We start from the raw sequence: 23,909 nt of genomic DNA on the forward strand, positions 1-23,909 counted from the left end.
ACAGATAAAATAGACCCAAACCAGGGATTCCTCTTTAAATATTAAATGTTGCAAACTCTGGGTTCCTGAGATTGTATTCTGCTGTTGTCCCAAGGAACGAACATCCTTCTGCAGAATTAGCCTGGCTTACGCCTAATTCACATGGAGATAGTTTACTGGAGTCAAGTACTTGAAACTTCTAAACTGGAAGCCAACACTTTTAATCAGACGGGGAAAGCACACGCTAAGTGTTTCTAGAAGCACGTGTAAACCTTGGTAGTTAAGATTGCAATTAACTAGTAACTGTCTGTGAATTTGCATTCAGCGCACAAATACAAGCATGAGTATTATTGTCGCATGAATTACAGAACTTATTGTTGGAAGCATTTATTATTATATACTAACAAATATACTAAAACATTTCAAGAAAACTGCACATGCTCTGATTTCAAATTGATTTGTCTGCAAGTCGAGGTTCAGACGGCACAACTAATGGAGATAAGTCAGTCACGTGACGGGAAAGCGGACGTAAAAGTTGAAGGCTCGGCAACTCAAATTGACTTGCAAGGAAAGTTACAACTTAACTGTTCTGACTTAATCATACGTGGAAAGTTGAAGGAAAGTCGACTTGCTTCAAGTACTTGACTACAGAAAACTATCTCCATGTGAATTAGGCTTTAGTGTGGCAAGAAAGGTAAATGTCTTCCAAACTAGAGCTTCGTGTGCAATGAGGAATCGGGACAGAAACAGCTGATTCTACCCCTTGTCCATGCAGCAACGTGAGCTGCAAAATATGCACATGTATTCACCTGTATATTTAAATCCAGAGGCTTCAGGATCCCAGTCATATCATCACAATCTGGGAAACATTATCCAAATTCAAGTGTTATAATCTGTCAGGAATATGTCTTCATCGTGGCTAAGGAATTTAATCAACCAGGGGATTGGATGTGTAGCTACACAACAAGGGAAACTGTAGAAAAATTAAAAAGCACATTGGGTATGTCATTCAAGTTGCACAGCTGTCGAGACTGCATTCGGCTCATGGTGGAATTGAATCCCACCGTCGGTAACAGTAAAGATACAGTTCTGTGGTTTCCCATTTTTACACCAGTTGAAAACCTTTGATGTATCAGTGCGACATTAAACAACTAGCAACAATAAAAACTACTGGAATCATGGTGAGATTGCTTCTGATGAATTTTTCGATTCAAATATAATGAAAAATCCAAATGAAGATGGTGACACTGAAGGTGATGACAATGCTCCCAGTAACTCAAAAGACAGTGTTTTGACCATTGTAATGTAAATATTTTACATATTTTTATAAACAATTTTTATTACTGCTAAAAATGGTATAGTCGCACGGTTCCTGAATCATACACATCATAGCTTATGAATGTTTTCATGTTGATTACTATTGCTTGAATATATGAAGGTAAGGTAGCAGAGCAGCCGCATTTCCTTGGGACAACAGTATGCAGTTTTATCAGGGGATCTTTAACCCAGTCTGGTTTTTTCTTTTTCTTCAGTTCTCTCTTTATAATACCCCTCTGCAGTCAGGGCCAACCAGTCAGCAGCTGCATAGTCTGTAGTTCTACATCAACAAATATGGAGTCAATATGACAGTCCACTACCGTTTGCTTAACAATGGAACAAAGTAAATTCTTCAATTTATATTTTTATTCATAATTTTGTTTTGAGAGTATGAATGTATAGGCATTTAAAGAACATAAGTTAAAAAGGATTGTGGATGACTGTATTTTCCTTCTATTTTTGTTAAATCTGACAGTGGTCTGCAAAATATGATACAATGTGTAGTTAGAGGGTAAAAAAGGCCTACGTCATGACTTTAATGGTTTGAACAAAAGATGGGACTTACTCCTGTCTGTTGAGCCTTATGTGAAGTAGATAACAGAGACAATGTTCAAAGTTAGCATGAATTTTATCAAACCTTTCCTCTGTAAAAATTCAGTGTTTAAACTTAGTCCTTTAGTCAAAAAATGCATTTACCACGTTATGAATTAAGGTTCTCTGTGGTCTATTTAACACCTGGTAATTTAGAGTAAATTTTTCTCATGTGCACTCAGTACTATGCTTGGCAACAACTAAATAGGCTGCTCAGTGCTTGTACAGTAAGCAAAACTTATTACCATTGAATCATTTCAAGGCAGAGTAACTACATTGATAAGCAACTGAACTAGAGATATCTGCTGGTAGGTGTAGCACCACCTCTTTTCCAGGTGATGGCAGTAATGCGAGGCAGCAGGAGTTCGATAGAAGACAGGAAGCATTGGGAAGCCATCCTGATCCACGACCATTGCACAGCCTCCCATAATGCATGGACATTTTGTCGGTTCAATGCTCAGATGTGCTCAATAGGATTGAGGTCGGATGACCTTGGGGGCAAGACAAGTATCGTCATGTCCATGGAGTGTTAATCAAAACAATTGGACACAATTTGGGGCAATGAGCGATTACATTCATTGTCTTGTTGGAGGTGTAGGTCTTTTGCACGGTGCTGAAGGCAAATAAACGGGTGGACACGATCTGACAACAGGTTCCTGTATTGTCTCCCAGTAAGGGCCAATGATAGATGTACCAGGGGCTACATTTCATTTCATGTGAACAATCTTCACATGACAATCACCTGACAAGAAGAACAACTGCTTCATGGGTTGGCTACATACTTGTGTGTGTACCAACTGGTACCTTAACCCATTTTTTCCAGGTAATCTTTTACTATGCTTGGAGAGTTCAATGGTGATGCTTATGTTGACAAGAGGTTCTCTAGTGGGATGGCAGTTTTTGTATTTCCTTGCGAGGAAATGGTTCTGCATGGTAAGGTTGCTCATATTGTATTTATTTTATCTAGCACCGGTCTGCTGCATCGCAACACGACTATTTGCTCTAACCATCCGAACTACTCGGTGAGTTGGCCGTGCGGTTAGGAGTGCGCAGCTGTGAGCTTGCATCCGGGAGATACTGGGTTTGAACCCCACTATCGGCAGCCCAGAAGATGTGGTTTCCCATTTTCACACCAAGCAAATGCTGGGGCTATACCTAAAACTAAGGCCATGGCTGCTTCCTTCCCACTCCTAAGCTATTCCTATCCCATCACTGCCATAAGATCTACCTGTGTCGGTGCGACGTAAAAAAAAAACCATCTGAACTAGCCGAATGCAGCCCTTGTTCAGCATGAAACTGACCCTGATGGCAGTGTTCTTTCCCAAATACACTTACTCATGGTGCCCTCTTGACATGGTGGCCAGTGGAAAGCCTTATCCACCCTGAGGTCTACTAACATTACATTCATGGGTCACGCAGTACTATTACACTCGGTGGGCCGAACACAACGCCATTTCACCTAAACGGCTCATCAGTGTAACTTTTATTAAATTTATCTCCTAGTGGTTGAAGAATTATCCACTGCCGCTGGGCCACCATTGCCCAGGGTATGTCCGATCTATCCTCTTGCCATTTGTTGTGTTGTGGCAGAGAAAGTAGAGAGGCAAAAACTTGAGGAGGACAATAGGCACGTGATGTTCAACTGCATGGTGGCCACACCGCAACTCAAGATTCGGGAGGAGCTTTATACAGAGGGCAGTGCCCCGGAGCATGTGTCACTCTGGAAGAAAACAGCACCAATTCAGGAAGGCTTCCTCCTTCTTAAAGGAGAACTGAGCAGTGGGCTTCAATTACCATAGCCTATGCCACCTGGAGGACCTTAAACCAGATGAGAACATGGATATCATTAAGCTGAAGCAATCTTGTGAAGTGCAGCAGTGCTGCAAACACAAGATGTGACTGCAGAGAGATCCAGTCCCCAGGGCGCCTACTCACGTTCCAAGAGATGAACAGCTCCTACACATAAAATCTCATGCTTGCATTGGGCAGAAGGATAAGAGCTGTTGAGTTCTGGAGAGGAAGAATTTAGAGTGTCTCTTGGATATGGAAAAAATAAGTTTATGCTGCCCTGACTTGCTTCCAGACATGTGAATCAAAATAATGCCTTTACCTTCTTCCCAAATTTCTCCTTCCCTTAACTGCAAAATGGAAGTATGTAAAATTGGGGAAAAAATGTACCATCCTATTTCCTACCAGTGTCATTGTCTATAAAATATTGCAATTCATAAAAAAAATACCCTTAATCTCAGCTAGAGCTACTACATTCATAGGCAACAACAATGGAACATTTTCAGCTCTCTTCTGTTTGATAAGAATTTGAAGAGAGCTGCTATAAAATTACTCCATACTTAGGCTTCAATTCTGATAAAATATTACTATTTTGTAAGCAATACATTATTTTTATTTAGTATGTGATCTGTGTGTATTTTATAATGTAGTCTAAAACTGAACACATATTTATATTTACTATATACCAATTAGGCAACACCAAAAGGCCTGACATATAAACTGTTATAACATTATTGACCTGCTGTGAATATATTATAGTGATAGGTCATTCTAATGAAAACTATACTATCAGACAGCAGTTAACCAAGAAATGATGAGACTTATAGTACATGGATGGCATCAATTCAAACCAGCTGTTTGGAACACTCCCCTACAAGCATGAAAGTAAGGTAAATGAGATTTTTTCATGGTCTGCTAGCAGCTATTTTGAATATCATATTATTAGCCTGCAAACTTTTACGGTAGTTCTAGGCACTTTAATAAATTTTGTATACAATCTCAACAGGAATTTTCTTTCAAAAATTGTGTTCCCAATTTTAAAGACTGCAATTATTTATTATAGTATTCAAGCTCTTTAGGCTTTTCCAATCGTGAAATTACCAGTGTTTCATCCCAACATGAAATTAGGCTTTCCAAGATGCCAACAACTAATGTGCTCTTTTTGAAGCGCATGGAGTGACAATGCACTAGGGGAGATATCTCCACTAGTATTAATGCCTACCTTTGGCTTTTACACAAAAATTAGCCACCAGCGGTTTGAAAAGGTGTGGCAATCCAACCGACGAGCCCAATTCCACACTGGAATGAATACTGGTAATTTCACGATTGATATAGCCTAAAGTGCTTGTATACTTCAGGAATTCCTCTTCATACAACTATGTAATATTCTCAATATCCAGGACATTTTGTCCATCAAACACAGTACAAGATTCTGGAAACAACCAGAAATCAGCTGACTCAAACACTTTCAAATTCCATCAGATTGAGTCAGGTTCGAACATGCCACATTGAGCTCAAAAAGCTAGTGCTCTGTGAACTGAGACAGTCAGCCTGGTAAACTAAAAATCAATAGTGAACACATCCAATACACGTTATTCTTTTGTTGAGTAATTTTTGCAAAACAGCAATATCACCTAGTCAGAGAATTAAAATTTAATCTCAAATCATTTGCCTCACCTTGTAGCTTGAAAAAATTAAATTAAAACATCAATATTTGAGTTATAAAGCGTACTGTAATTCATTCAGAATCACATAATGCTACCAGTTAAACTGACATTTACATATCACATACGACAAGAATAAACTCACAATTAGTTTGAGAACAATGTGCGACTAATATCTGCTGCTTGTTTGATCTGTAAGGAACCAGTTTTCTGGGTTGTTTGTTGCACTGTGTGGTATACTATGCTATAAAAATCCACTGGGCTTGGCCTTGTCTTGCAGAATACTTCTTTCAAACTGTTAACACGAGTATCTTCCTAGTCAGAAATGGCAATCTATCACTTATACAAACATTAAAAATAATTCTAAAAAATCCACAATTGTAATCAAGTTTATATGGCATATTCAAAACGCTTTTGTAGAGTATATTGTGGAAATGAAATATTTGTACGTAACATGAGGTACAGTTAAGTTAATATGAAATATAAATGACCAGTAGGACTGTACATTATTTAGTTTATTTTTCACAAATTATAATTGCAAAAGGAATCTATGTAGGAAACACACTGTTCTATTTATTTTCCCAGTTTCCTAACTTGCAAAATGTAGAAGTCCAAGTATATATTACAGATATTCCCTGACCCTCAATCAATGGATGGGGCAATCTTTTGATGACTGCACGTCAGATTTCGAGGTTTTTGTCTTTCATGGTACCGCTTTACCATGCTGCAGAAACTTCTCTTTTGGTTGTCAGGACGCTGCTTGGCTTGCATCAGTCTGAATCTCCTTATCTTCAGCCTCCACACCAAGAAGTTTGTTTCGCATCGACCCATACTTACATGAAATTTCCAACAGATCCCGCAATCCCTACAAATTAAAATCACAGAGATAAATTATATTCATCAGGTATATATATTACAGCCAGAATCTGAAAACATTAGTTACAACCAGGACATTGTACCAGCACATTTTTCTCCTAAGTTTAAAACACAATTGTCATTAATTGACAGTAAAATATTATAAATACTCCGTTAGATGGAACTATCTTCATGAATTGAATTTTCAGTTTTGATCAATAAACTTATATCCTGCTTTCCTGTTTCGTATGCTTCATATATTGGTACGCAACAAGAAAGAGGAAGTTGTGTGGCTGAAGAAGTAGAAAGTGTGAAATATACTTGCAATCCTATAAAACAGTAAACTAGCACTGAAAGTACACATGGTGAGTAGGTATCTAACAAAAACTTTTAAGATCCACATTGTCAAAAGGAACCAAATACTGATAACGATTGGTCCAAATAAATTATTTCTGCAACAGAAATGGGTGACTGAAGATCACAAGGGTATATCAGAGGATATGTTAAAAGTGTTAAAGTTGCTTTAACCTTTTCCGGTCCAACGTCAAGGTAACCTCGACATCATGGTTTATAACAGATCAGATGTAAGGCTTTTCAGGCGTTTGCTCTATTAACCAGCGTTTCGTCTTAGGTCTGACACTAGACTCATCAGCATGTATGCAGTTATCAGACTGTGCCTCTTAAAATGGGCTTCTGATAAGTTCACCTGCATACACCCCAGCATCAGTGGGTAGGGTCTGACACATCCCACTCTGATGAGTCTAGTGTCAGACCTAAGACAAAACGCTGGTTATTAGAGCAAACGCCTGAAAAGCCTTACATCTGATCTGTTTTTGACAAGCTCTATTGGTGAAAAAAATCTGATTCCCTCCATGGGAACTAGAATTTTCCAATCATGGTTTATTGTAACTGGTCCAACGTCGAGCTCACCTCGACGTTGTTTTGTTCTACATAAGAAGTTATTTATTGAAGTTCTTTGACCTAATTGAGAACGATAGATATCCCTGGAGTTTCTAGAGCAAATTTTTGTGCACAAAAGAAGTCGTTATCTCCATGGATATAATACGAGATATATGTAGCCGTGTGTCGTCATGGTTACCTGCGGCCTGTCAGCTGTGTTTACAGTGAGTAGTGCTGCACACGTGTTTTACTAGGCATGTTTATCTGTGAAACCAAATTGTCTCGGTTGAATTTGCGATATGAAATTGGCAAATATGAATGAAGAAGAAATACGTATGCATGTTTATTTAGACAGCAGTGACGATGATTATTGTTTGAATTAGAGAAAGAGATCAGAGAACTGTCAAGTGAAGATGAAGGTGTATTGAACTCCAACATTGCAAATAAAACTTTAGCGACTGGACCTGTGCGTACAAAAGCATGGAATGACCCCGGACCATCATACGCTGTTTCCGAAGATACAGAAGAGAAAGTTCCAGTGACTGCTACAAAAGCAAGAAGACACAATAATGGGCCGCGGTGGAGGAGGGGATACGGCACACAGCAATAACAATGCTTCTCAGGTCAGGGTTGATAATTTCAGTAAAAGTGATGCTGAATATACTTGCATAGCATTTTCAATTATACGTCTTGTTGACTTATGAGCTTTATTAAAACGCATAACTGCAGGGTCATTTATATTATTCAAGACAGGTGTAATGAGCCATTCCTTAAGTGGGTACCCTGAATCACCAAGAAGAATAGCACCTGGAAATGGACGCCCATGAAAATTTTCACGTGTCTTTCTGGTACCTTGTTGGTTACTTCTTACATGTCTTCCCAAAAGTCTTCAATTTCTTGTGGCTTCTTTCTGTAATGGTTATTTGTAGGTGCATGTGCATTGATAATTGTGTATGCTTTATTACCTGATTTGAAGGAGAGTGTGGAAATACGTTCTGATATGAAATTGAAGTCTATGATGTTATTCACGACTGATTTGTGTACTACATAAATACTTAGTTGTGAATCTGATTTGTGTACTGCAAATCCTGTACCAATAATGGTGTGCCTCTTCTGACAGCAGGTTTACCCTTGTAAATCCGGTAATGTTCTGCATTGAAATGGTTTTCATCTATGAAGCGCGTTTCTTGAATGGCAAGAATTTTGATATGAAACTTTTCTAGCATGTCTGTGAGTTGTTTCAGTTTTTCAAGTTTGATGAGAGTGTTTGCAATGAGAGTGCCAATGTAGTGTTTGCGAAGGGATTTTGAGAAGCTCCAACTCTTCTTCTCATGATGTTCCTGGTCCCCCAGAATCTGATGACCACGAAAGTCCAGTGCGTTGACTGGGGCCTGGGGTAGCAGATTTCTTTCCTTTTGTTCCATCAAGATTACTTCAAGCTGAAGTTGGTTGTGGTTTTAAAGATCACGGTAATTATAGACTTGATTGTTGAAATCAAGCCATATGTCACTGCCGCACCAACTAAGTGAATAGACGCAGACCACTAGTTGCTGGATACCAGAACAGACACTAGTGGACGTCTTGATGTTGTGTGTTTGGTCCGCGAGAGCTATTTAATTTTACTCAAGTCTGCTGGCAAGCCAGTGTTGGCCCCACTATCCGCCACCTGGGATGCACCACGTTGGAGAATCACCTCTCCACCTGCTACGACACCGCAGTAGGTTCCTGGCGCCCTTTCTAATATTTTTGTAACAATAATGTTATTGTATTTACATACCGCTACCTACTTTTTAACGGTTTTCTTTTTTTTTTTCTTTTGGAGACGCCAAGATGCTGAGATTTAATCCTGCATGAATTCCTTTACGTGTCAGTAAATCTACCGACACATGGCTGATGTATTTGGGCACCTTCAAGTACCACCGGACTGAGCCAGGATCAAACCTGCCAAGGTGGGGTCAGAAGGCCAGCGCCTCAACTGTCTGAGCCACTCAGCCCAGCTAATATTTTTGTAATAGTAGTTTTGTAGCAAGCGACTAAATTTTCATTTTGGAGCAAGTACTTTTCTTATAAAATTCTATGTAACATTAAGCTTTCTTCCACGTTATTTACTCTCAAAGAATGGGGCTAGCCCACTGTATTACTGGAACCTTAAATTCCAACCAGGTGCCAGGCATAGTGCCCTATTTAATTCCTTTTTCTTTGGCCACTTTTCAACACCATTATATTCCTAAAATTTTAGGTGACCATGCGGCTGCCAATTTACAATGACCTTGTGGAAAAAGTTCTCCTTCGGAACCCCCAGTTTCTGTTTGTATTACCTCTTAATCTCGTATCTTCCTTTGGATGTTTAATTATTGCTGCCTTTCTGGCATTTCTTTCTTTTTTTAACGTAGGATAAGGTTGTGAATTCTTTAAGGGCATAACCATATTGGGAATTGTTTATCTGCTGTTTAAAAGAGTTTTTATCCCTTAGTTTAATAATTAGAGCCCGGATTTCCATGCACTATCAAATCTCAAAATATGCACAATAAATTGGAAAATATGCACGATCAAAATTAAGTTCCTTTTGAAACACTGTACAACAACTAAATTCTCCAAAGTGTCTTGATTTAAGCTCATCCGTTTATCTGTTAGCACATTCTTAAGCTCAGAAAATTACCTTTCTAAGTCTCAAGAAGAGACAGGTGCATACTTAAACGAAGGCATTTGGGACAAAGGAAGGTCAAATTGTACGTCTTTTGCATTTTCACCACAATACGTCTTATATAAGCTTGACGAATTCAAAATCAGGATTTGAACGGATCACTTTGTTCAATTTATATCTAGCTGCCGCAGCTACTTCTCCGTGCGATGATGGCAGACGCATTTGAATGTCCTTAACTGGTAATGACTGCCTGCTACGATAACAAAGTGATGAGTGAGAGATTCGGGTAGGAAAATCCAGGATAACAACGGAAGAGGGTTCAGTGAAAAACCAGCGTTTGTAAGTTGCTAGCTCAGTAACGTGGTGTCACAGAAGTGCGATACAAGTTTTGTTTTGTTCATCTAGCATAGACGAAAAAATTAGCTGTTAATGATTGATGCACAATTTACGATTCAATTTATAACAATGTATAACTGGGACAGCTTATTCCTAAGAATTACAGAGATCCGCGTGGGACCTTCCGCCTTACGTCAATGTTTACTCAAGAAAGAGATAAGAAAGTGTTTGGTTAGTTGAATTATACTGTACTGTAGGTCCTCTACCTTATGTCATACTAAATTAGGTTGTCACATAGGATGCCAGGAATACATTATCACCGTCTCTCAGAAACACACATACTGTATAAAGTGGAAAAAGAGTCCCAAATTCTGCAAACCAACATTCATAAAAGGCAAGAACAGTCATATTATGCAATATGAACATCCTAATATTCGGTAGAGTTAAACTAATGTATTATTAAGGTCCACCTTTTCAATACAAATACGGATCTATCATAATGAAACTTATTTCATTCAATAATATTCAGTAGTAAACCCAATATCTTCAAAATATGCATTATACACGAATGTTTTCCTAAAAAGGCCAAAACATGCAAACATGCAGGGAAAAAAAAGAACGGTTATTTGGAATCATTAAGTCATAAAACGAATATTTGCAAAGTTTGAGAATTGTAACCAGCTTATTTAAAAACATCCATTTGCATGGAAATCCAGGCTCTATTAATAATTATGTTATTTAATTTAATCTAACTGCTTTGTTTTAACCTGTTGACGAGTGCACCAAAAGACAGTCAATAGAGTGAGCACAGCATTTGCCATTTGGACCCAGATGAGAGAGCACAGTATTTGTCGTTTTAGGCTAGTACTGAGAACTTAAGTGCTTACTGACATAATATGATATCTGGTAGCGTTTTCTGGAACTTTTAAAGTTATTCGAATGTCTGCCTCCATAGCGTAACGGTTATCACTATTAGCTGCCGTCCTCGGGGGGGGGGGGGCCTGGGTTCGATTCCTGGTACTGCCAGGAATTTAAGAATGGCTGGTATGTGGTTTAAAAGGTTTAAAAGGTACACGCAGCTCACCTCCAACGGGGATGTGCCTGAAAAGAGCTGCACTACCTTGGGATGAGGACACGAGTTTACTTAGTTATTCAAATGGTGTCGCTATACAAATCCTAGTTCTGTATGCTGGTGGTCTCTGACGAGAATGCGTATAATCACTACAGTGTAAGAGTTTGGTGCACTGTAAGCCTATAGGTTAACAGCCTAGTGTTACGATTGCCACTGATGTGAATAGTTGTTTGTGCTCTTTGTAGCTCCACCATTGTCCAGTCCCAAGTCCGGAATGGGAAAGGAGGAGGGTTGGCTGGCTTGGCAACCAGCTGTAAAAACTGCTAACGCCAAGTGTCGAGCAGCGGTAAATAACTCGATCCCCCATACGGGCCAACGGCTTCAGGCGGATGAGCCCCTTTGGGTGGAGTGATGGTCCCATCAGTGTAGGAAATGACACTGGAACCCATCATCTGTGTATTTGGCCCAGTGGCAAAACGGACAGAGGAACCTCCTTTTTGTGGTTCTCAACGGTCGTGGAGGCGGATGAGTTCGTGCCAGACGGACTGGCAGCGAAGGCACAACTCATTGGTATTTCAAGTCTACGGCAGTCTGTTGCAGTCGTGGTACTAGAACCTGTAGGTCGTATTTCATTTGTGCCGCAGGGTACAATTCCAAGATCATAGTGTGCGAGTCACTTCCTTGTAAGCTGCGACCCACCTTAAACAAAATCCCGCTTGTGGCACTATTTCCTGCTGCCACGAACTTCAACTTCAAGTCCAACGGTGATGGGATAAGGATGGTGGAGGCAGGTTTTCGGGTGAAATTGGAGGCCTCTATTTCAGACCTGGACGTTGGCAGCAGATGTGTGATGGTCTTTCTGAGACCCCGTGACTACTCAGGAATTCGGACCTGCATCCATGTTTGGACAGGCCTATTTAGGATCACCACTGCCCACCCTGATTGGGAAAGACCCTAGAAAATGTGGGCTAAACATCGGTAGTCACACTTTCAGCCGGCTGGGAAGCCGTACCCAGCGGGTTACCCCTTATGTGGTCAAAAAACAAAGATTACCAAAACTTTGATTATAGGAACCTGGAATGTTCGAACCTTACTTGATTTGAAAGACAATAACAGACCTGAGAGAAGAATAGTGCTTGTCACCCATGAGCTTGGACGAATGAACATTGATATTGCTGCCTTAAGTGAAACCAGACTGTCCAGCGAAGGTAAACTTACAGAGTTCAGCTCTGGTTACACAATCTTCTAGAAGGGTAAAGATGAGGAAGAACACCGCATTGATGGTGTTCGATTCGCTATGAAGACCACATTGGTGAATGATTATCAGCTAACTCCAACCGCTATCAGCGAAAGAATTATGTCTCTCTGAATCCCACTCTCTGGAGCTAAATCTATGACACTCATCTCTGCACATGCTCCCACCTTGGATGCTGAACACTACCATCACCAAAGAGCCACTAAGAACAAGCTCTTACTACTTGGCAATTTCAAAGCCAGAGTTGGTAAAATCACCCATTATGGAGCAATGTGATGGGAAAACATGGACTTGGCAACTGTAATGCCAATGGTCTACAGCTCCTTGGTCTACGTGCTGAACATGAACACTCTATTAGTATTACTAATACTCAGTTCCGCCTGCCTAATCACTACAAGACCACTTGGATGCATCCTTGCTCAAAGCACTTGCTCATCTCTGACTATATCACCAGGCAATGTGATAAAAAAGCATGCCCTTGTTACAAGGACCGCAAGAAATGTTGATGACTGTGGGACAGATCATAAGCTCCATTTTTGCCGGTTGAGAACTTCAATCTGTCGCAAACCAAAAAGATCCATCCACAACCTGCCCAGAAAGAAATTCGATACTTCTAAACTTCAAATTGAATCCATGGTACAGATTACAGAAACACAATCTCAAACAGAAGGTCATCACTGAGTCAGCTGAGGAAACAATTAGTTTTGTAAGGAAAAAAAGACAAGACTGGTTTGATGAAATAATGAAGAAATTAAGTGTCTGATCAATGCCAAACGGGAAGCGCATCTATCCTATCTTCAAGATCCGTCCTCATGATCAACCTGCTCCAGTGCTGTGTCTAAGATGGAGATACTGAACTTGGGAAGAGTTAATCCTGGGGCAGGTTGTGCAAGTACCTTAGTTTAATTCACATTAATGGCAAGACCAAAGCGATCGCATGCATTTTTAAAGCAGCTGACTGACTGTTGTAGTTCTGCAGGTGTTAGAAGTATCACTAGTATCACTCATGCGGTGAACATGGCCTAACCATCTCAGCTGATGAGCGGTGATTGTTGCCTCAATGCTATTTAGTTGTGCTTTGTCGAGAACTGCCGTGTTGGTCACATAGTCCTCCCACTTAATATTCAAGATGCATCCCATTTTTTGTTGGTGGACGTGGTCAAGTTTTTTTATATCACGGCGGTAGTGTCTCCAAGTTTTCAGCCATACAGTAGTGTGGAAATGACAACAGTTTTGTACACCATGAGTTTGGTATGCAGTTTTCGGTCATTATTCATGAAGATGAGTAGGCACAACGGGTACGCGATGGATTTGTTCAGCAATTTCCTCGTGAAGTGCCACCTTCATGAGCATAAATTCATGTAACTGTAAATAATTTCAAACTACTGGCTCAGTGCTCAATAAATGAACAGTTTTAACACATGAACAGTTTTAACAGAGGAAAAGGTAGACATTTGTGTGAATCTTGAACGGTCACCGAATAAATCACACAAAATTAGCACAACAAGTAGGGGTTTCGGTTTCTTGTGCACACAGAGCTACAAAGCTGTTGCACATCAAATCGAACAAGTTCACATAGGCCTATTGTTTAAAATCTGCTAATCCAGCCACAAGAGTGAGATATTGCAAGTGGTATCTTGCATTATTGAATGATCGTTTATTCGACCCACAGCTTATGTTCTTTTCAGGTAAGGCCTGTTTTTATCTTAACGGTCGTGTGAAAAGTCATAACTCTTGCTATTGACGTCGGAAACGGGGGAGGAGCCTACGGTCAGCTGTTTCCAATATGGCCGCGAGATAGTGACGGGAAATAAACACGACAGTGATCGGGTGTGCGTCTGTAGGATTTATTAAGTGTTCAAAATGTCTTTGGTGTCGTACGCGCAACTGCTGAGAGTTGTCGGAGATTTCACGCGTCCATTAGTGGAAGGGGAAGAAATATTCAAGCGTAATTACCTGATATGTGTAGGTAAAAAGTTTGAAACAGAAGATGAAACTGGTGCTGTAGCGTTGTGTTTACAATCATCCCACATCGATTCAAAACCCCACAAAGTTAATGTTGTCTTGAACAAAGGGAGTGAGAATGTGAAGTGCAAATGTACATGTAAAGCGGGTTTGTCAGAGAAATGTTACCGTTGATACGCTAATGCACCTTAACAGTTAAGTTACTGTAATTTTCCACTATTAGAGGTTATGGAGTAATTTCTTGTTGATTTGGTCCATGCCAAAGCCTTAGCCAGGTGACAGAGAGTTACCTGTCTTGTAAACTGTAATCTTGGGGAAGAAATAAAATAATAATTCTACTAAGTAAATGTTGTAAAGCAAATAAATCCTAGGCTTTATACAGGCTTGTGTTGGAACAGCCCACATCCTAATCTTAATATTCTTCCATTTTTTCCATCAGCACAAAAGTTAGAACTTAGAACCGACAATAATAAGTATAAAAATTATAACTACCTACAGAATATGCAGAGCAAAGTTTGAAAATTATAATTAAAGAATACTATAACCTCCACAGTCACAGCTGTCTGGGGTTGAAGAATACTTGGTTTGTCCAATTCTACCAAATAATTAGGTTATGGCTTCTAATTTATCATGAGCGGGCGAGTTGGCTGTGCGGTTAGGAGCGTGCAGCTGTGAGCTCGCATCTGGGAGATAGTGGGTTCGAACCCCACTGTCGGCAACCCTGAAGATGGTTTTCTGTGGTTTCCCAAATGCTGGGGCTGTACCTTAATTAAGGCCACGGCCGCTTCCTTCCCATTCCTAGACCTTTCCAGTCCTATCGTCGCCATAGGACCTATCTGTGTCGGTGTGACGTAAAACAAATAGCAAAAAAGGCTAATTTATGATGGCAAAATACTACGCATTTTCTTTCATTGAAAGAGGTATTTTATAGACAATTTAAATGCAGTGCTTAATTACTACCAGTTAAAGATATTACTCACACGTAGATAGATAGTTCACTGTCTGCTGTTACACATATGAAGTTTACAAAGAGCGGATTACATTCTATGTGCGGCACAGAAGTATTAGGCGACAAGTTTATCAGTATTTTTGATGTAGCTAAATCTTTGTGAATACAAATTAGAGACAATAACTATCAATGAGTACAATAAACAGTACCAGTACCTACGCTGTGGAAAGAAATTGTCTTCACGAGAATGCAGACTGCACACTGTCATGTATCGCGTAACGCGTTTTCAAATTGATAGCGCGGAAGCCCATCTTTCTCTCTGAACTTTTTGTACAGGAAAGTAGTGAAGAGATTTCGCATCCGTTTTATACGATTTGCAACCGTATACAGAGCAGTACCTCCTCAAATTTGACAATTTTCTTTCTGTTTCCATCACGACGTCAATGCTTCACCATGTAAATAAAGCTCACCAGTCACTATGTTGCAGCTTCAACATTCTACCGCATGGCTGCGCCATCCAACTTCTCTAACGTCAATTGATGTGCACAAAATCCTAATGGTGTTTATGAAGTCCCTCATTATGACAGGAAAATCGGTATTTGGTGTACTGTTAGTACAAATGATTGGGCCTATTTTTTTCGAGATGAAAGTAAATGCAGAGAGGTACCAAGACGACATTTTGACGCCATTCTTCCATCAGTTAGCGGAAAAAGAAAAGTCACGTGGGTGGTTTCAACAAGATTCAGCCCCTGCTCATACAGCAGAAGATTCCCTTCTTACAATTTTCGGAAGTGCTTGCAGAGTGATCAGTGCTGGTCTATTTACCCCTCGTTCTCCAGATCTAACAGTGTATGATTTTTACGCATGGGGTAAAATGAAAGAACAAGTGTATCGAACAAATCCTCGCACATTGGAGGAACTGAAAGAAAACATTACAAATCAAATCAGAAACATTACAGTGGCAGAACTTGCTCATATAAGCCAGAATGTGTTTACCAGATACAATGCCTGTATCACCCAGGATGGACTACACTTCCAGCATCTTTCATAAGGTAACATTTCATATAAGATTGTATACACACTTAAAGCAGGGCGGCTGCGAGTGATATAAGCTCGGCTGAAGCAGCTGCCGTAGTGCAGAGTACAAATACTGCGTTCGGTGTGGGTTTATATGAGAGATCCTGTATATGTTTTCCCTTCTTGCTTCAGATGGACTTATTTCCACATTGGCAGAAGAATTAATGAGATCCTAAGTATGGCGAGAACTGAAAAAACCCATCAACATGCAAAGGAATCCGCCTTTCTATTACGTAAAAGAATGGTATATACTGGTGTCAGCCAACACCAGTCAGTCTCGGGTCTGGAATATCTAATGACTCTCCAATGAGTCTAAAATCACTATTATTTGCAGATTCTCGTATGCAAAAACCATATGCTGGAGCTGTGGCCAAATTTTGCAAAGTGAACTTCATAGTAATATCGAAAACCAAAACATAGAATTTTTTAATGCGACATTTTTATTTCATTTCATTACCAGCGATTACAGTACTGTTCTAATTTGCAACAAAAAGAAACATATATTGAAAATAATCCATTTTACTGATTTCATGGGATTTTAAAATAAATCATGTCTGAATCTGTAAAATACATACCGTATAATCTCGAATACAACCCGCACTGTTTTTTCGAAAATATTGCTTCCAAAATTGGGTGCGGTTCTTATTTAAAATTTTGGGAAATTTATCTCTCCAAATGCGCGTAAATTGGGCATCACCGCTGGCGTGGCTTGGCAACAATGCTCTCTCCGCTCTCAGTATGCACTACTTCCGCGCTTGGCGTCAATCTCACGCACGTTCTCAGAGTATCAACATGAATTCCACAAAGCGTTTGCGATTACTGGAAATTGTGCCGCCGGTAGGAAATAACGATATTGACGAGTTGTGCATTCGCGATTCGAGAAAGAAGAAATTTTTTTTGCTAGGGGCTTTACGTTGCACCAACACAGATAGGTCTTATGGCGACGATGGGATAGGAAAGGCCTAGGAGTTGGAAGGAAGCGGCCGTGGCCTTAATTAAGGTACAGCCCCAGCATTTGCCTGGTGTGAAAATGGGAAACCACGGAAAACGATCTTCAGGGCTGCCAATAGTGGGATTCGAACCTACTATCTCCCGGATGCAAGCTCACAGTCGCGCGCCTCTACGCGCACGGCCAACTCGCCCGGTAGAAAGAAGAAAAATGTGCTATTAACATGTAGAGGAGATCGTAGAGCCTTTCGATGACTGACTGTACAGTTTCCAGAAATTGAAAGAAAAAAAAAAAAAAACAAAAAAAAAAACAAAAGTTAAAAATATGTGACAGAAAGGCGGGAATGGGGATATGGTGTGTCAACCGAAATGTGTCAGGTAAAGGCATTAGAGATCGCAAAGGAACTTTCATCGGAAGGGTTTAAGGCAAGCCGAGGATGGGTTTGTAATTTTTATGAAAGAAATGGATTGAGCGTACGAAGGCGTACCTCAATTTCACAACATCTTCCTGGTGCCTAGGATGAGAAGTTATTGTCGTTTCAGTGTCACATAATTCGGTTGGGGAAGGCAAATGCATATTTGCTTTCCCAAATTGGCAATGCAGATCAGACGCCAGTCTACTCTGAAATGCCAGTGGAAAGGACTGTGAATGTTAAGGGTGTGAAAAGTGTTACCATTAAAACAGGTGGTAATGAAAAACAACGGTGTACATTAATGTTGTGTATTCTCGCTGACGGAACCAAATTGCCGCAGTACATTGTTCTCAAACGAAAGACACTTCCTAAAAATCAACCCGCTGGTGTTATCGTCAGATCTCAGAACTTCGGCTGGATGGACAGTTCACTTGTGGAAGATTAGGTAAAATGTGTGTCTGGCAACGTCGCCCTGGTGCATTATTGGGACAAAAAAGCTTGCTTGTTCTCAACAGTTACCGCGGCCACACAACAGACGCTGTGAAGAAACATACCAAGGATGAGAAAACCGACCTAGCAGTCATTCCGGGCGGGATGACGTATATGCTACCACCGCTAGATGTCTGCGTGAACCGCCCATTTAAAGCAGCCTTGAAACAGCTCTATACAGAATGGATGGTGGCTAATAATCCTACACTGACGCCAACTGGTCGCATTCAGCGCCCGGAAGTTCAGCTGCTGTGTTTGTGGATTTTGACGGCATGGAATCATATCCCTGGAGACCTCATACGGAAGAGCTTCAGGAAATGTAGCATTTCTAATGCTATGAATGGCAGCCGATGACAACATTTTGTGGGAAGGTGATGGCGATGAAAGTTCCGAAGTTGGTACTGATGATGATGATGATGATGAATTAACTCACTGGACATCGTCTGGAAATGTTTGTTTAGTTTTATTTATATTTTCTTATCATTTGATGTGTGTTAGTAAAGATTGTAAATAATTTTGAATTCACCTTTTTTTTAAAATTTTGTTCTTTCAAAATAAGGGTGCGGGTCTTATTCGGTGTCAGGTGGTATTCGAGATTGTACGGTATTTCTTTTGTGGGATACTCAGTGCTCTGGTGTACGGTCAGTGTCCCTGAAACATAGGTCTATGGTACCAGGTTTAAAAGCGATGATGCAATAAACAGTTTTGATTGCATTACCAATTCCAGGCATGAGATTTATTCATGTAATGAAGGCCATCCTAGCTAAAGGATTCTTTATTCAGAAGAAAAGTACTCTGAAGTACAAATCAACATGAAAGATGAGGGAACCTATAACATAGGAGACTGGCTTGTACAGGGTGGCACACGAATAGTTGACACATTTAATTTTAGAATAACAACTTTATTTTTCACAGAACACTAATGAAATTTTAAACACAGGCAGCTTGGACCCTGGAAATACATTTCACTATATCACATGTTCAATGTGGCCTCCACTTCAGCGGATAACCTCTTGGAGATGAGTTTGCATGTTTCTGACGACTTTGTGGCACAGGTCTTCATGGATTTCACTGGAAAGCTGCACAAACCGAGCACTCATTTCCATGCGGCTTTGAGGTCTTGAAGCAAAGAGTTTTTCTTTAAAATAGCCCCATAAAAAGAAATCACAAGGATTTAATTATGGGCTTTAAGGAGGTCAGAATAATCTGCCATAATTGTTGTACTGTGGGTAACGATGAGACATTACACCATCAACAAATACTCCCCTCAAAATCTCAAGAACATCGTTAGCTGTGTTAGGTGTTGCACCATCTTGCATGAACCACTGCGTGTGAATAGGTACAGCGAGAACTTGAGGCACAAATTCATTCTCCATCATGTCCTTGTATCGCTGTGCATTAACTGTCTGACCGAAGAAAATTGGTCCAATTAACCCATGACTTGACAGAGTTTACCCACAGAATCACTTTTCCCCCCATAAGTATTTCTTTTGTGAATAATGTCTGGTTTTCTGTAGCCCAAAACCACATATTTTGTTTATTAACTGCCCCCTTGAGATGAAAATAGGCTTCATCAGAGAACCAAGTGTTAAACAGTACTTCATATTTATCTTGAATCCATAACGCGTACTGCAAACTCTTCTGCCTGTGAAGATCTGTTAGCTTGTGTAGCACAGACATTTTGTACGGGTACAATTGAAGGTCACCATGTAACATTCTTTGAACTGAATGGTGCAATATTCCACTTTCTCTTGAAGCCCCCCATGTTGACTTCTGTGGGATATGCTACATGGCGACCCTCAGTGCAGCGATGTTTTCAGGAGATTGAACTGCTGGAGCACGTGGTCGCTTTTATTCCTTCACACTGCCCTGTCCTTCAAAGTTTTTGTATAAGTGAAGGGTGGTGTTCCTTGCTGGTGCCCATCTAGTCTGAAATACAGCTTGAAATTTATTTTGTGTTGCCATAACACTTTTTGATTAAAAGATAACTGTTTTGGCGCGCTTCTGAACGGAGAGTCAGCCGTGGTGAGCCATGGCAGAAAGCTCACTGGAATGCAGGCTTTTGGAGACAAAGCAGCAGTGTCACCTCTACAGATATTTCCATGAAACAGGGAAGGCGTGCTTAAAATTTTAACAACATAATACATAAGTTACATTTTATATTTGCTTTTCAAATGTGTCAACTATTTGTACGCCACCCTGTAGTAAAATATAACAGGAATGTACCCAGGAGAAGTTGTGGGGGAGGGGTCACAATCAATTTGATATGTCCAATGGTACAGGCAAGGGGAACTAATTTCTGGAAGTGCCCCAAGAAGACTGACCAGGTACTGAATTCAGCTAAACAAATTCATAGATGGGTAATTTTATCAAAGGAAAGAAGGAGATGATACTATACTATGAAGACAAGAAGTATAAATGCTGATGAGATCGGAGACTCAATTTGGAATTTAGTATTTGACAGAGCAAACTGAAGGACCTAAGTAGGAACAAGATGCCTAGAATTCATGTTATATCTTCTGACTTACTACTTTGGGAGAAGTGAGATGACAAAGTTATTCCATTTAGTATGCAAAATATTTGAAACAGATGAAGTGCCATCTGAGCTCAAGAAGAATGGTCTTTTCATAACATTGAAGAAAGCAGGTACTGACATGTTTTAGAACTAATGCACCATTAGTTTAGTATACCAAGCTTGTAAAATGTTTACACATTATTTACATAAATCGAGCCAAGAGCTGGACACTGAACACGTAAAATTCTGCAGACATCTTTCTGCCTTGCCTTCATTCCTTAACATATTCTTCCACCTATGCTCGTATGATTCATACCCCTACTTTTACTTTCTCCAAAGTTTCTTTAATTTTCCAATAAGTAACCACTTCCTTCCCTACAAAATCTCCAATATTTTTCTCTCTTTCCATTATTCTTTTGGTCATTTTGCACTTGAATCTACTTCAACCTTTGATTCAAACTTTATCTTGCTGTCTATGTTTTCATCAGCAGCTGAAAAATTGGTATCATTCCTTAGAACTCGTCTACTGTTTTTCTTTCACCCTTTGGAGTTACTTCCTAGTAAAGCAATAAAAGCCTTGAAACATTTCCTGACTTCCTTTTAGTTCAACTTATCTACATCTATCTCTTTGTCCTCGAATTCTTACAATACTAGCCAATTCTTCATAACTTCGAAGTCAGCATGTGTTTCCTAAGACATTTTGAAATTAAGCATCTTGTTTCTGAATTTCTGCATAACAATTTACAAAGTCTACTAGTCTTGTCCATAAATACAACTGTTTTCTGAAGTTTTGACAAATTTATGACAACTGCAGAATTTTACAAGCTTGCTTCCTCTAACTCTTGTCCCAGTCCATATTCCTGCTACATTACCTGCTCTTCTTTCGCCTAACACAGCATTTTAGTGACACATTATAACAGATATTCTAGCTCCCTTTCCAAACAGCATTTTTTTTTTAAATGTCACCCTTTTCTGAAATGGTAGGTACATAGGCAGACCTGTGTTATTATGGCTGACCTTGGCTTAGTGCCTATCTTGATAACAATCTGTTTGCTAGGCTAGTCATAGTAACTTGCTTCTTAAAACATGTTTGCCAATGTGAGGAATACATTATGTTACTTATAGAGAATTTGAGATTAATATAATTCAAACTACTCTGCATGTTTAGGTATTACCTTACCTTATTTTCAGTAGTCAATCTTGATATTAGCTCTTGCTCCTCTAATGCCCTTTTCTCATCAATTTCAGCAGCACGTTCCATCACCGCAGCCATTTCACAAATCTTATCAGCTTGCTCGCATATAATCTGAAACCAGAAACAAACTGCAATCAACAGATAAATCAAACACAATAATGAATTACAGATGCAAATTCCACCAAAAGTTTGATAACCATGGCTAGTAAGTGAGAAGTGAAAGGTCTGATGTGAAAAGTTGGAACTGAGTCATTTATTTGCAACTACCTCCATGGCCTGGTTTAGTTCCACGTCTTACCTTTAAATCATTAAAAAACTAGTTTAATCATCATCATCTTGGTCTCTCTCTGCTTCTCTTACCATCCATGTTAGAGCTCTCTTAAGTAACCCACCCTCTTCCATTTGCTTCTATGACGCCACCACCATAGCCTGTTTGCACACACAGCTTCATCCATCAAGCTCAGTACTCTCCTATAATAATAATAATAATAATAATAATAATAATAATAATAATAATAATAATAATAATAATAATAATAATAATAATAATAATAATAATACTACTAATAATAATAATATGGCCTCAGCTAGCATGTGCATACATTTTGATTTGATGCCATGTAGACTGCTGTACAGAATTCTACACAGTGATCTGTGGCTGTTTCAATCATAATTTTGTTGGGTAAACACCGAAGACCAGGAGTGTCAAACAGGACTGTTTTTCTGTCCTTCAACAATCTGACTACCTCAGCCAAGTATGAACCCATGATCTTGTGATTCAGAGGCTGACACTCTACCAGTGATTCATACGTTACAACTAGCCAAGATACCCATGCTTTGCTACGGTTTTAAACTGAAGCTTCTCTTTGAAAGTTTTAAATTTTGGAGACTTAACTGTCGGTGGACCCTGCAGAGCAGTGGTATTTGAACTTTTTGGTTTGTGTACCCCCAAAATCCAACTGTTTTACTTTTGTATCCTCCGAAGTATGAGTAATATTGCAATTATAGTAGAAATAACGAATGATTGTTGCTGGATGCCAAATAATATTAATTATAATCATCATCATCATCATCATCATCTGCAGTTTATCCTGCTTGCTCAGGGTCCTTGCACACATTGAGACAAGAAAGAATTGTGGCCGAGGATTTAAAGTCTTATGATGCCCTTCCTGACACCACACGATTTTCAACTGAAACCCCACCCCAGCAACACCAGGATTGAAACCACGGTTGCCAGGATGGCAGGCAATCAGCTAAGCTCCTACACCACGCTGTTCCCCAATACCAACAATAATGTATTGTATACGATTGTCGCTGGGCAAAGGAAACCTTGTAACTCCTTCAGAGTAAAGTTTACAGAAGAAGGAGAACTGGCTGGAGAACAGTTACTGGCATTTTCAAACGATAGCCCAATTATTCAACCGTTGGAGTCATTTGTTCCTTTCTCAGGCAACGCAGCAAGCCTTCACAAGACAGATGGGGAAATGTGATTTTCTCATGAGTGGAAGTACAAGGTTTTCACTGCATACACAAAAAACCCACACGCGCAAGGGTAAGTATTTTTACATACCAAGTCAATGGGAGGTACAAACTGATAAATATTATAGAACGAATAGTTTGGAAAGGGGACTCTGTAAAGGAAGACAAAAACACTACATCAAAACAAGATTTCATTGAAAATGACCAGGCTCGACTCTTTCCTGAACTGCTCACTGTAAACAGTTAGAAGCTATGATAAATATGCGTACCTGTTAAAACGACCCCACACCACACTCTAAATACTGTTGCAGTAGAATACACTGTCAATTCATGCACCAAATGGGTTTGTAAGAATGAATATTTTAGTTTTCTATATCCAACCGTTATTTGAACTCTATGGAACTGGAATGTTTTCCCTTCCTTATTTAGGGTACAGAAAAGAAGAGATCATCATGTGAAATTCTGACTTTGTACGTTG

At 39.7% G+C, this 23,909-nt stretch overlaps 1 protein-coding gene across 2 annotated transcripts in view; it reads right to left on the reverse strand.

The window, feature by feature from the left end:
* Positions 1 to 1,293: 1,293 nt before the first annotated feature.
* Positions 1,294 to 23,909, reverse strand: part of LOC136866539 (FGFR1 oncogene partner 2 homolog) — a 61,944-nt gene continuing 39,328 nt past the window's right edge. For both annotated transcript variants that reach the window (XM_067143603.2, XM_067143604.2), the window contains 2 exons: positions 21,938 to 22,063; positions 1,294 to 6,204 (listed from right to left, as the gene is read on the reverse strand). In XM_067143603.2, coding sequence (XP_066999704.1) covers positions 6,088 to 6,204; positions 21,938 to 22,063 — 243 coding nt within the window. In that variant the 3' untranslated portion in view covers positions 1,294 to 6,087. The remainder of the gene's footprint in view (positions 6,205 to 21,937; positions 22,064 to 23,909) is intronic.

This window comes from Anabrus simplex, chromosome 3, assembly GCF_040414725.1.
Source record: "Anabrus simplex isolate iqAnaSimp1 chromosome 3, ASM4041472v1, whole genome shotgun sequence".
Taxonomy (NCBI): domain Eukaryota; kingdom Metazoa; phylum Arthropoda; class Insecta; order Orthoptera; family Tettigoniidae; genus Anabrus; species Anabrus simplex.